The following is a 13908-nucleotide window of genomic DNA, read 5'->3' as shown; positions in this document are numbered from 1 at the left end:
CCTATCCCCCTGTGTGCCTTGCCTCCCACGACTCGTCACAACGTCATCCTCAGGAGTTGTAACGCCGAAACATGCAGAGTCGTCAACTTTTTGAAGGCCATAGATAGGCCTAAATAAAATGTTTTTAATTGTGTACCAGTTTAACGTTGAATATTATTTATGATATATTGCGTATAGTTGCAGAGCCGGCCTTAGGTGAAGTAAGGGGCCGTTTAAGACCCTTCGCTATAGGGGGACCTGTATAGATCCTTTTTTTTGCGTGATTCTTAAAGATTAAGCTCCAAAAATCATACGGCCCATCCATTAACGAACTTACCATATCGTTTTGTTATGGTTTCCAGTTTTTGTTAGTGCCAAATACTATGAAGATCTCGACATTTTGTATCTTGCCTATAGTGCCCTGCTAATGCCGACTCTGTATACTCTAAGAACTAAATGAAAACCAAAAGTTACCTACCATCACGGGACATGCCGACAGCGATGCACTTCTTTAGCCGACAGTACTGGCACCGATTCCGGTTGATCCGAAGGATAGAGCACTGTTGGTTTTTGCTGCAGGGTCTGTACTGGATCTTCTGTTGTATGCTTCTCCGAAAAAAACCCTGTTTGTAAGAACGACGACGAACTAGTTTTAGTGTTCTGCCTGTTCTGATGAGCGAGTATACGACAGCCATTGCACATTCACTTTAACAAATAGCCAGAAACGTTTAAAAGGGTGATAACTGTTATCACAGTCAAAGACGTAGAGACGCTTACAGATATTTTATAAATATGTATATATTGTATCCTATGCAACCAAGATTGAACTAATCACCAACTCATTTATGCAGTCAAAATGCGAAATGGAAACCAGAAACATTTGAAGCCGGTTCTTAATTTTGCGAAGAGCCGCAAAAGCGTGTGTTCCCTCCACCGGGCTAAACAAGAAATGAGGACTTTCCCGTTTAAACAAGCGCCGAATAACCCTACGAAATTCAGGTGACCTCAATAAGGTTGTTTATCATAGTCTACTCAGCTAATGGTGTTATTTTACGTCAGGAGGCATACATTTAAGCCTATGCTCTCCCTCCCACTTCAGTGCACGAGAGCACGCGGTCGTTGACCGCTATCGTTGACATAGTTTTAAAGAAAGTAAAAGTAGTTCATGACGTCATTCACGGGTCTAAAAAATACTTCAAGTTCAGAGTATGCGCACATTGGTAGAACGATTCCGATCATACACGTGTATGCCATTTTGTAATGTGGCCTAGAATGAGCGAGCTTGTGTCGTTCGGTCATTCACCCCAACGAGAGAGAGCTAGGTTACTAGAGGCCGTTGAACCTAGGGAACAAGATGCTCTGCTAAACATAACAGGTCAACAGGTAACACTGTCACTTTAGGCAAGTAACAAACCGATTCGGGTATTGTTAAAACCATATAAACCAAGTTTAACTGTGATACTTACGAGATCTTACGACACAATTTTAGGGCAATTGTAATTTAACCGATGTATGTTTAAAAGCGCATACAATAGTCAGCATTATTTTAGACAACTCCCAATATCCAAAATAATGGATGTAATATTAGTAATTATTCTTAATTAATACCCGATTTGTAATTTAGTGCTCAGATTGCTTTAATGATATTGCCCCATAATAACCATTAAGAAAACCATAGGTTTAGGAAAAAAATATGTTTAGTTAATAAAGCAATTTTAATTGTACGGTTTATAATTGCTATAGTTAGCTTTCTGAAATATTGTTCGAATAAGTTACAGAGAGGTGGACAGCGCTCTAGCTCGAGACAACTCATTCCTGGGCAAAATCTCTATTTCTGAATGATATACGAGACCTTAGTTTATCATGATTTATTGCGATCTACATTCTTGTATATTCGAAAAATGCCAGCAACGTTTTCAAGAATCGTAAAAAATATGCATTGATTTGCATTTTTTATAATAAATAAAAGTACACAATTTTAAATCAGAGGTTTCAGTTTTTTTGTTCTTCTGATATTTGAAAATTGAAACTTTAATACAACGAAATTTTCTGTATTCAAAATTGCAAATAATCTTTCATTTTGGAAAATCGAACGGAAACTTAATCTAACACCTTAGCAGGATCTCAAAATTTGTATCACCCCACGCCCAACTGAGTTTCCTAATCATCTTTGAATTTCAGCTTTTAAGAAAGAAAAAAAAAGTTAGATTTTATGTTTGCAATAAATAACTTTCTAAATTGCTGTACATAATAAAATGTGTTGTTTATTTAAGCCTAAACACTTGACACTATTATTATACAGTCTCCAAACTTTTAACTCACAATTGTTTCGTTTGTATAAATCACGTGTCTGGTCATTTAAGTAATATATATATATATATATAATTTTCTTCCGAGTGCACATAAATGGCTCAGAGACGTGCCTAAACAATTCGACGTTTTCAATATCTGACCAAATGTTAGGTCCGTAATGCTGGATTTTTCTGTTTAGGATGTCATTAAATTGTTAAAAGATGTTTAGAGCAAACAGAAAAAAAGTTGTAGTGTTTACCCCGGTTACCACGCGAGTGCTGAACGTATATGTTATTAGGCACAAACAGTAAATTTTGCTGTTCGATAAGAATAGAATATAAATAACTTCACTGATAGGATCTCTGTTTGGAGGTACTGTCACGAAAGGAAACTCAACTGTATTCCATTTAGGATTTGAAACCTCGTAGTGTGGTATGCTAACTCATCAAAAATCCGTCTTCGATATTCACACCCTAACCCTAACTGCATATACACGTGTTAACTACCGGAGTGTATCTTGTCATTCCTTCCGTTCACACCTATCATAAGTACGCGCCGATATTGTGAGGAAGATTCTAAGCGTCATGCCCATGACCTATAAAAATTCTGCGTAAAACACTGCGATCATGAGAGCGTAAACGGAAGTAAACGACCGGTTATTCAACTCGTATAAAGCAACCCTGAACTTGAAATTCCTGGCCGTTTACTTTCAACGTCTTCGGGCATTGACCAATGAGAATGATCTTGTTAATGGTGTTATTCACCTGAACTAAGACTGGAGGATTTGTACACTGGCTAGATTGGTTAAGGTATCCAGGGAAATGTGGTTTTAGGTATGTAAGTGTATTTAGTCCAAGGTTAGGTTATTACGAAGATGCGACACTCAGGTTGTTAACCCGAACACGCTAAAAAACAAAGACAGAAATTTCTAAATATGTACCAGTTTGGCAACATGCTACACACTGTTCAGAAACCTGTCATGGTCATTGACCCCATGCACTAACGAAAGCGAGTTTCAAAACCAAGGGACACATCTTCGACAGTGTAACCTGGGTCAGAAGATGTTATTATGATTACCAAAACAAACACAGTTTTTCATAGTAGCTGTCAGGCTTAGGTTACAACTATAAATAAAAGTTATTCTGACAATAGCAAATTAAGTCACATTCGTACATTATATAAGCGCTAGATTTCGATAAAAGTAGAAAAGTTTACAAAATAAACCATCGTCATATCCTTATTTTTTCTTTGAATCAGTGGACATATACCCTCGAAGGAGATTAAGACTGTCAAAAAATTGCACAACTCCAACTCAGTTCAGGTTTACGCATCTTTTGAGAAAAACAATGATCCAAAACAGAAGAGAATTTAGAACTCAAATACTTCCATACACTAGATTTTACAATTTATTGGTCCTACAAATACAATTAACTTCACTTCTCAGCTGATTCCGTATTATATAAAAAAAAGCTGACAAACAACAAAAAAACTTTTATATCCCCAAATTTTCTTAAGTGTTAGAAACTATGATAATAATGTCATACAATTGAAAAGGAGGACACAGCCAACTTGTTCAAATGGGGGTAAACCTATGTAACTGTTAAAACGGTTTCAACCCACTGTTTAAAATTCACTCTCTCCATTAATTGCCCAATAGGGTTATAAGATCAATGCTGTTTTTAACGAGCAAACAAAAACAAGCTTTTAATTATAACTTAAAATATGATTAGAATGACCCAGAAGACTAATTATTATCCCGACAAATTATTAATAAAATAACCCACCTTACACCCTTCACAGGAGTGAACGCCATAATGGAAACCGCTTGCTTTATCTCCACATACACGACATAGTACAGTAGTGCCATCAAAATCTATGACAGAGAATCATAATTATCTATTATTATTAATTAACGTTTTTCAACTCTTAAAGTCTACTGTTCAAAAAAGCAATTAAAATTCTATATTTAGCGTAAACGCAACTAAAATAACGTGGATGTAATCAAAATGCTGCATGATACAACATAAATATGCATTTTCCTAAGAAACACATACAATAACACCAACCAATAATCGTATTAGGATCTATTATATTATTCATTAACCTTTGGCGATTCGAACAGATCACTTTAAGATGGCGTGAAGATGTAAAATAATTCTATAAGTATGACATTTAAGAAAATAAACAGTTGATGTAATCTGTCGAATCTTAATATAGAAATACATCTCGTTCATATCAACGTTACAATTAGTTTTTAGGTATTCTTAAAACGAAAACTAATATTGTTAACTGAGAAACATAATACCTCTTCATTTGTTGTATTTATTATTCATTTACTATGACAATCTTTTTTTTTAGAAAAAAATATTGCGTTTACTGGTATAAAACAAAAGTCTGAAAATACATCCAGAAATTATTTTTCACGAAAGTTCCGACATAATAAATTTGCATCTAAAGAAGAAAATGTTTTACACCTAAAACTAAAATATGTTTAATTGGTTTTGTTTAATGATGTTAAATGAACAACAACAATGGTAATAATAAAAAGAGAATGTTACAGCTCTGGAAAACCGAAATAAGTATAATAAACACCGAATTACACGTTTCACTTCATTTACGTTTCTCTCGTTATTTTTTTCTGAATATATGCGAATTCATTTTCAAATATTATTTTGAGATATCTAACCTTACACTACAGAACGTTCTCAGCTTTTATTTTTCAGGGTATCCTTGATATGCACATTTTATGAAATTATTTTTTGTTGTTGTTGAAAAATTATATTTAGCATAAGTTTTATTCAAATTTAACATTGGATAAACAGCCGTGTTAAAGTAAACCCAAATATTTAATTATTAATACAATATTAATGGCTGTACCATCTTGTTCTTATTTTCTGCACTGACAAGGAGCATGCATTAAACTCAAACTGTAATAACCGTCACAAGGTTAGATAAAATTAACACAAAGTGGATGAGAATTTGGATAAAAACGATGGAAAAAAACGTAAATATTTTATAAAAAATGATCTTTTTTTTTCACCGTAAACGGCACACCACTGAAAGATTCACAAGCACTAGCGAACGAACGCCTGGTTACTGACCTTGACTGCTTCGAACAGATATGTCTGCGTGTACTATAACTGCGCGTGCCTATCCTATGCAAGCTGCTCGTGCTATTGAACGACATCAGGCGTTTTAGGGTTTATCTCATAGTAAGTTCTCTAGTAATACATGACTACTAAATGTAAAAGTTTAGCATTGTTTATGAAACCTATATTTCTCAAAGTAAACTCCAAACTCTCTCTCTCTCTTTCTCTCGCTATCTATCTATCCATATATATCTATCTATCCATATATATATATACATAAATACACACACACATAGTGAGAGAGAGAGAGATGGGATAACTAAATAGACAGTAACATGCACTGAGAAACATTTGTCCACTTTTGTTGTAAGATTAAATTATTTTATTAAATAATAAAAAGCATCACTACAAGTGTCATGCAATGACAAAGTTATTATTGACAACATGATAACCGTGAAAATTTAGCTTTCGGAAGTATTTTACAGCAAAAATAGCGAAATGTTATACTAGCTTTATAAAATAGTAAACAAAAACTTTTTCAATTTCATTTCATAAGTTATTGTATTGAACATGCAAAATATTGATTTACGACACCTTTACCGAGTGAAAAGCTAATAGTAAAATTCACCTATTTTCAGTTCGTTTCCTCCCTTCTTTCCTGAATCCGGCTCTAGCGCTGGAAGAGAGTTGAGCATCTGAAGATCTTTCTCTGTGATTATCATGACGAAATGATCAGTAACTATGGTGATTTTCTCTTCACTAAACCAAAATGCAAAGTAAACGCCTGCTACAGTCCCATAGTTTCTAATAAATTTGTTAAGAAAATTGTTTGGCTACTTTACTATTCAAGTTCACGAACAAAATTCTAAACTACCTGACCGATGAGATGATGCGTCTTTCCGGACACTAACTACACTAGTAAAACGGGTCCTAGGTAAACTAAGGTAGAGCGCTGGTCCAAGCTACCGGTTTGGTTTCAAGGTTCCGAATGACAGTGAAAGTGATCCAACAGCTTGTTTAAAGTGCAGGGGTGTTAATGAGGTAGAGCGCTCGCCAAGCTCCACGGTCGACTGCGAAGAGAAGCGGTAGAGCCAGCTGCAATGCACGATCGCTCGTGAATGACAGACAGTCTGTGGAGAAAGCAGGGCACTCACGCTGCTGCAGACGTACGACGTCATACAAGTTCAACAGTACAACTTTGAGATTTTTATTTTTTTTATTATTCTTATTTTTGTCGGTGCTCAAATCGACGATGAGCGACAGGCGAACAGTAACTCAGCCAGCTCGAAACAATACAATACGTATTGTAACGCGCAAGCTTATTGGCTAACTTCTTATAACTCCGCCCAGAATTTCGACCCGAGGGTTCAGTGACCGATACTCGCAACGTTTGAAGGCTGAGTCAGTTTTGTTGGTTATTGCGTTGTGGATGTCGGCAGCCGTTCACCCCGCCATCTTTCTCTAGGCTTTGCTCGAAATGATCTTTTCAGTTAGTGTTGATAAACTGGAAGGCGTTGATCAATACCTGATTCTTGTTTCTCTCCGGTGTCAACGAACGACACAAGGATGTATGAACTCCGCAAAAGTTTTATTAGGTTTTAATTGCGTCAGCAACATTTACTCTCACTGTCTTTTTTGTTTACAAAAAAACTCGATGAAGATGTTTTAAAGAGTCTGCAGAGAATGATTGTGAAGTACAACTCTCTAAATACCATTTTTATTTTAAAGTCAATGACCAGAACCTAAGAACCATACAAACATTTGAAACTTAAGTAACTATTAATTCATTAGCTAACATGTCATTTTCTCACTGCCTTAAAACAATGAAAAGCTCAAACCTTTGAACTTTGATATTACTGGCCTTACAAGTGCTTTAGGATTTATTTATTTTTTTTGCACGTGAATATATATATATCATTGCACCACAAGAATTCGAACGTATGTTTTAGACACATTCTCATTTTATTTAAGAAATTACAGTGTTACATTTAACGTAAAAGTTTTATTATGTACAAACTAGTGAGAGTTTTATAAGCACCATACAACTAGTTTTCTTGGTCCTCCCCCCACATTTTTATTTATTTGTTTATAAACAAGCAGTTCACAGAATTAACAGTTTAAACATATATGCCAAAACGTTATTTTTGAATATATAATCTGTTTATTGTATATACCATTTGTCAAAACCTTAGCTCTTTATAATTTGTATCTAAATATATAATTTTCGAATAAACTTTGTTTTATTAGCTATTTTTCAACGAACAATATTTTTTACATGCAATGAAACAGCACGTGTTTACGTGAAGTGGAAGCGAAGCCATTAAAGTTGATAGGCAGTTTTCTTAGGATTTTTATGCCACTTCCATTTTATGATATATATATTTATCAAAGATAAAGTCGTGCGACAACGCACGTCACAGAAAGTCCAGCGTTAAAAAGTAGTTTAACTTTTAGAACTATATTATCTGAACATCAAGAGACATTAACAGTAGGCTTGTTAAAGTATACAGCGGTATAAACACTTTCGTATAAAAACTCTGCAGTCTGCTCCGCGCGCTGGGAATAAGTATAAGAAACAATTCGGGCTAAGCCGGGCCCGGGGATTTATAACCAAGGCCAGCCGCGAGAGGTCGTTGCTCTGCGCCCTTCAATCGACAAAATACCCTTTCCTTTTCAAAAACGCAGAGGGGGTAAAAAATAAAACAAAAAACATAGCCCAAAAAAGAGGAGGGCTCGAGTTTTAGCGATGGCCTTGGTTTAGTTTAAACAAGGTTAGTGTGGAAAGACCTATTTATTTTTTAACACACTAACTTTGCCTTAAAAATAGATAATGTAGTCAATGTTCGAGTTTTACACAAACTTTAGAAAGCAGAATACAGATTTCGAATTACTATTAACAGCAAACGGATAATCATAATGTACTCTTATACAAGATTTAACGGTTCAGAAACTCATAATATAGTTACAATGTGTAAAAACCAAAACAAGAACAATTAATTAATTTCAGTTTATTTTTTTTTTTTATACTGGCAGATCACTAGAGAGTTCGTGGTTTATGACGGAACAAGAACGATGTATTAGCACATGGCTTCATAATAAAAATACATATACATAAATATATGTTAGAGAGGAATAGAGAGTACATATGTGAAACATATTACAAAGGTGTACACGATTGGACAGGGCATAGAAGTGCCTTTTCTTCCCCAGATGTTAAACGGATCAGATAGCTCTTAGTCTGACTGCTTCATTTCTTATTCCAAGGACTTTTTAGACAGATGATCTGTATTGTTTAAGCTATATAAGCTCTATTTCACTTTAGTTGTCATATAACACGGGAAAGAAGTGTGACTTAATTGACTTTCAAAGAGGTCAGATTGTAGGAGCCCGATTAATAGGTGCTTTAGTGACCTAAATTGCACAGCTTCTTGGGTCTTCAAGAGTCACATTCCCAAAGTTCAAAGGTTATTACAGCAAGATGATTATCCCATAAGTGTCATCTGGTAAATGTAGTAGTGATAGGAAGAAGAACACGAGTGAACGAGACCACCACGTGTTTTGTTAAATTGGGGCCTCGAGGTATGAAACCTATTTCATCGGCATGCCTTTCATGAACTTGCAAATGTCCTACTGTAAAGAACTGAGGCAGTTCTAACATCTAAAGATAGAATCACACGTTACTAACACTTGGTGTTTTCTCTACTGTTTTTGTCTAAACACTGTACATTTTAATAGAAAACTGTGGTATGGTTCGGTTTAGCATAAGGGTCCGATTTTGGAGCATTTATAATGTTGTTAATCTTTATCTGCTAAAACTTACCATTAACGTTATATATTACACTTAATACACAGTTTACTTCTCCTACACCAGCGTATTTTCTCTAATACCAACTTCAAGTTTATGTCAGAAGTTCCAATCTTTCTACCCATTCGGTTTGGACATCAGAGAAACATATCATCAAAGTTAAAAAAAAATCACAGCGTAAGTACATATAAGCTCTATTTCACTTTAGTTGCGGTGGTTCAACGATAAGTTTGATGGCTTATGATGATAAAATTCAAGGTTTGATCCCTGTAGGGTGCATACACAGATAAGCTCGCTGTTAAAGAATAATGTTCCCAAATGTTTTGATAATTACGTTGTCACACGGGTATGCACTGACAGCAAGAATTCTTCGTTCTTGTTTTTAAACAAACGATCTAGATTTCACATTTGAAATGGAAACCTGGTTTTAAAAAGTGGCAATTGCGCCCGCAGCTATTCCAATACTTCCTTTACTTACTCTGTGTGCCCTAATTTAAAGCCCATGAGGGTTAAAGACCCTATACAATACTCGTAAGTTGTTTATATAACATTTGGGATCAGTCTTCTATTTGAATTCGTAGGACGATAACCTAAAGTTTATTTTATTTTCAAGCCCCTACAGTAAAGGAGTGCTCTAATTTTTTAGCTACAAAACAAGTGATGTTGAAATAGATGAACTTAAAGAATAACTTTCACTCGGGTTGATGAGATTAAGGGCACGTGCGGTCGAGTGTGATGGCCACAAGCTTCATTGCAGCATTTGTTATTGTGCCTCATTTCCATCACAAATGCTTAGAAAATCCACCAGGCGAAACTAAAGAATTTGCATTTTATATCAATTATCAACCAAACAAATCCATATTTCCAGTAATAGAATCATATCCAAAACTATAGTTTGTTAATTTTGTTCATAAAATTAAATTGCGTGAATGGACATTTAATAGACTAGATGTCTCAGACAGAAGTATGGTAATTATATTTAGCTATAATAATAATGATGATAATTCGGCTTTTAGTTTTATTAATGTACGAATTGAAATCTAATTGTGTGGTATTATGTCCCAGCTGAGTCCCATCATTGAAGTTCAGTTATAACAGGTGAACAGGATGGACGTGGCCTATAGAGATAGATGTGATGGATTGTGGATCCGAAGGCTGTTGCCGCAAAATCAGGGCCTTAGGTGCGTTATAGGAGTGACGACCAAATCTCACAATTCGACTACAGGAAACCAAGAGTTGTCTGTGAGAGATGTTAACTAGTTGCCTTCTTTCTAGTGTATCAGTTCAAAGTTAGGTACGGCTAGCACAAATAAGCCTTGTGTAATTTTACACGAAGTATCTGCAACACACACAAACGAATACTTTTGGGTTTTTCTTACCTGTCTTTGTTCCTCGTGTCTACATGCAAGTCTAATCGGTCTCACTTTATTGCAGATAACCATTTAAAAGAGGTATCTACTGAGCCATGTTGAAAATTCAAAGGACTAATAAATAAAAACACAGGAAAAACATTTTCATTGATAGAATTTTCTTCTTCATTTATAGGTATAATCCAACTTCTAAAAAATCAGTTTCAGTTATCTAGACGGAACGTTCCCTCATTGTACAATAGTTCTTGTGTTCGCTAGAACGGATTTTGTATTTGTTAATTATACATGTATCAATTTCCATAGATCAATGTTTGTGTATTTGAAGAAATATAAGTAGGCCTAACTGATCTTAAGATAAAAAAAAAAAAGCCAAGTAAATGAATTGTGGTCCCCTTTGGTGGAAAATGGTAATTTTACGGATTTACGACCTTAAAATCCAAGGTTCGATTCCCGAAGTAGAGAAGATGACCCATTATGTAGCTTTGCACTTAAATAGACAAAACAAAAACAATAAATTGTATGTGTGTATTTATGTATTAAGCATGTTCACGTAAACACATAAGATATAAAGCTATAAAAGATAAATATTAGTTAATACAAGTGGTACTTAATTTTTAATGTGTGTTTTCATGTTTTGTTTTAACTAACGACTTAAAGAATATTTATGTATCAAAAGAAAAAAGTGATAGCAGATTTTTTTTTTCTAAATTTTCGCGAACTTTTCCGAAAATATTTTATTGTTAATGTTTATAATCTTAAACAAATCAAAGGGCAACTTAAGATACCGGTTGTACCAATTGTTTTTTTATTTGCTGCTAGAACTTTTTTTTTTTTTTAGTTTTCAGTGGTTCGTGAAATTTAAGTAGTTAACCTGAAAAAGTTGTTAAGTTACAAGGGTAGTAGTTTTAAACAGCTCTGATTTTTTGGTGCTCTACAATTTCACATTCAAAGTCCAAATAAGTATTCGATTACGTAATTATAACAGTCAACCAATAATACTGTGGCAATTCCCTTCGTGAAAATTAAAAATTACGTACTTCAAAATGTTGAACTTGTTGCATATTGAGTATTTGAACTATTACCAAGGTAATGGACAGTGTACTTAGATATGATAAAAGGTTCAATGTATATAAAAAATAACAATGTAAACGATATCCCCAAAAAAAGAAGAAAGAAGATAGAAAGATAGATAGATAGATATTCTGCATTTTTAAGAGAGAGAGAGAAATAACTTATCTCAAGAAATTATGAACTTATGCGACGTATTATGATAATATTAGAATACTGCTTATTATGTGTTATATAAAACTATCAACTTGTGATAACCGCCTGTAAAAAAAATCTAGCACAATATGATTTTGAAATCAAAAGGAAAAACAGTAACACACTTGACTTTGACCGACTCAAGATATGTTCATATTAATGAACCAAATGCTCCGAAATTCTGACAGGACAATTCTGAAACTAGCGTATTGTCGTTTGTAATGTACGGGTAAGAGAAGATCTTATTTCATATACATATTTTTATCTACAAGATTTGTGAAACAAAAGATAAAAAAGGATATCTTCCATTACATTCCACTCTTATCTGAACTTAATAATAATACGTAGAACGTATCTCTCTGTAGCTATATGATATCTTCCATTACATTCCACTCTTATCTGAACTTAATAATAATAAGTAGAACGTGTCTCTCTGTAGTTATACAATATCTTCCATTACATTCCACTCTTATCTGAACTTAATAATAATAAGTAGAACGTATCTCTCTGTAGCTATACAATATCTTCCATTACATTCCACTCTTATCTGAACTTAATAATAATAAGTAGAACGTGTCTCTCTGTAGTTATACAATATCTTCCATTACATTCCACTCTTATCTGAAATTAATAATAATAAGTAGAACGTGTCTCTCTGTAGTTATACGATATCTTCCATTACATTCCACTCTTATCTGAACTCAATAATAATAATAAGTAGAACGTATCTCTCTGTAGTTATATGATATCTTCCATTACATCCCACTCTTATCTGAACTCAATAATAATAAGTAGAACGTATCTCTCTGTAGTTATACGATATCTTCCATTACATTCCACTCTTATCTGAACTCAATAATAATAATAATAAGTAGAACGTATCTCTCTGTAGTTATACGATATCTTCCATTACATTCCACTCTTATCTGAACTTAATAATAATAAGTAGAACGTATCTTTCTGTAGTTCTATGCCTTTGAATATTTTTAAAGTATTGAATGGATAAAATTATAAAATAGCACGTCAATAAGCAGTGTCTCCTAGCGGTTAATCTATTTCATATAATTAAAGCAAACTACTGTGGAGAGTGATAATTAAAATAATTACATTAAGTCATTCTCTTCCAATTTCACACTACCTACAGTTCGATACACGGAGAATGGTTATACAAAAATAATCATGAATTTACCCCAAGAAAATTTGGACATGGTACAAAGTGCTTTTAAACCATATCTTACTGCATACTAAACAGCTTGTTTTCGCAACCAGCATTGCTTTTATTTCTCTCTCTTTCATGAATGCAAGGTTGGTGATTTGAATAAAATTCATGCAAGGGTATAGACAGGATCGTATGATCGTTGTTCAACTGTGCTATCAAAATAACGACAGTCTTATTTTTATCAAATGACGATTTTAACCAGAGAATAGACGCCACGAGAATTAGCCAGACTTTTCACCAGAAGACGTTTGGCTGTGAGGTTTCCTCAGAGAAAACATTTAACGGAATAACTCACAAAACCCGGAAAGTCTGAAAGATGAAAATGAGAAAGAGATTTTAAGGATCAATTAACACTGTCCACAATAGGAGGTACTTGAGGTAGTTTTATTTAGGGATACGCTTGATATTCTGTGACAGCTTTTCAAAAACCATGTACCATGTCCAAACTCTCTTGAAGAAAACTCATGATACTTTTTGTGCATCTAATGAAATATAGTTTCCAAAAGGTAAGTTATTCATAAGGCGGAATCATTTTAAATGTGGAGTTCTCTATCATCAACCTACACATCATACACAAACACATGTTTATTTATTTATTGTGCGTAATATGAAAAACACAAAAGAATATACACGAGTTCAGATTTTTCTTTTCTTCGCTTCACTCTTTGTTTTCATTTTCCATTTTATTTCACTACAAAGGGTAATATGGAAATATATCTATTTCTAACGACCTTATTTACGTGCACTTAAGATATTCAAGATGGCCCAGCATGGCCAGGTGGTTAGGGCGCTCGACTTGTAATCTGAGGGTCGCGGGTTCGAATCCCCATCTTTGCCTGGTCCCAAGTCCAGGATGAGAAAGGAGGAGGGTTGGGCGCGGGGCTAGCAACT

At 34.3% G+C, this 13908-nt stretch overlaps 1 protein-coding gene across 1 annotated transcript in view; it reads right to left on the bottom strand.

Annotated features, from left to right (window-relative positions):
- The window catches only part of LOC106462069 (nuclear hormone receptor E75-like), a 76627-nt gene that overhangs the window by 8320 nt on the left and 54399 nt on the right, over nt 1-13908 (bottom strand). Inside the window, exons 2-4 of the mRNA XM_022389197.1 lie at nt 5989-6164; nt 4056-4144; nt 458-602 (exon numbers count right to left, since the gene is read on the bottom strand). Of these exons, the coding sequence (XP_022244905.1) occupies nt 458-602; nt 4056-4144; nt 5989-6082 (328 nt within the window). The 5' untranslated portion in view covers nt 6083-6164. The remainder of the gene's footprint in view (nt 1-457; nt 603-4055; nt 4145-5988; nt 6165-13908) is intronic.

This window comes from Limulus polyphemus, unplaced genomic scaffold (genome assembly GCF_000517525.1).
Source record: "Limulus polyphemus unplaced genomic scaffold, Limulus_polyphemus-2.1.2 Scaffold1087, whole genome shotgun sequence".
Taxonomy (NCBI): domain Eukaryota; kingdom Metazoa; phylum Arthropoda; class Merostomata; order Xiphosura; family Limulidae; genus Limulus; species Limulus polyphemus.
Note: the sequence above shows the minus strand (reverse complement) of the source record. Positions and strands in the feature narration are given on the sequence as shown.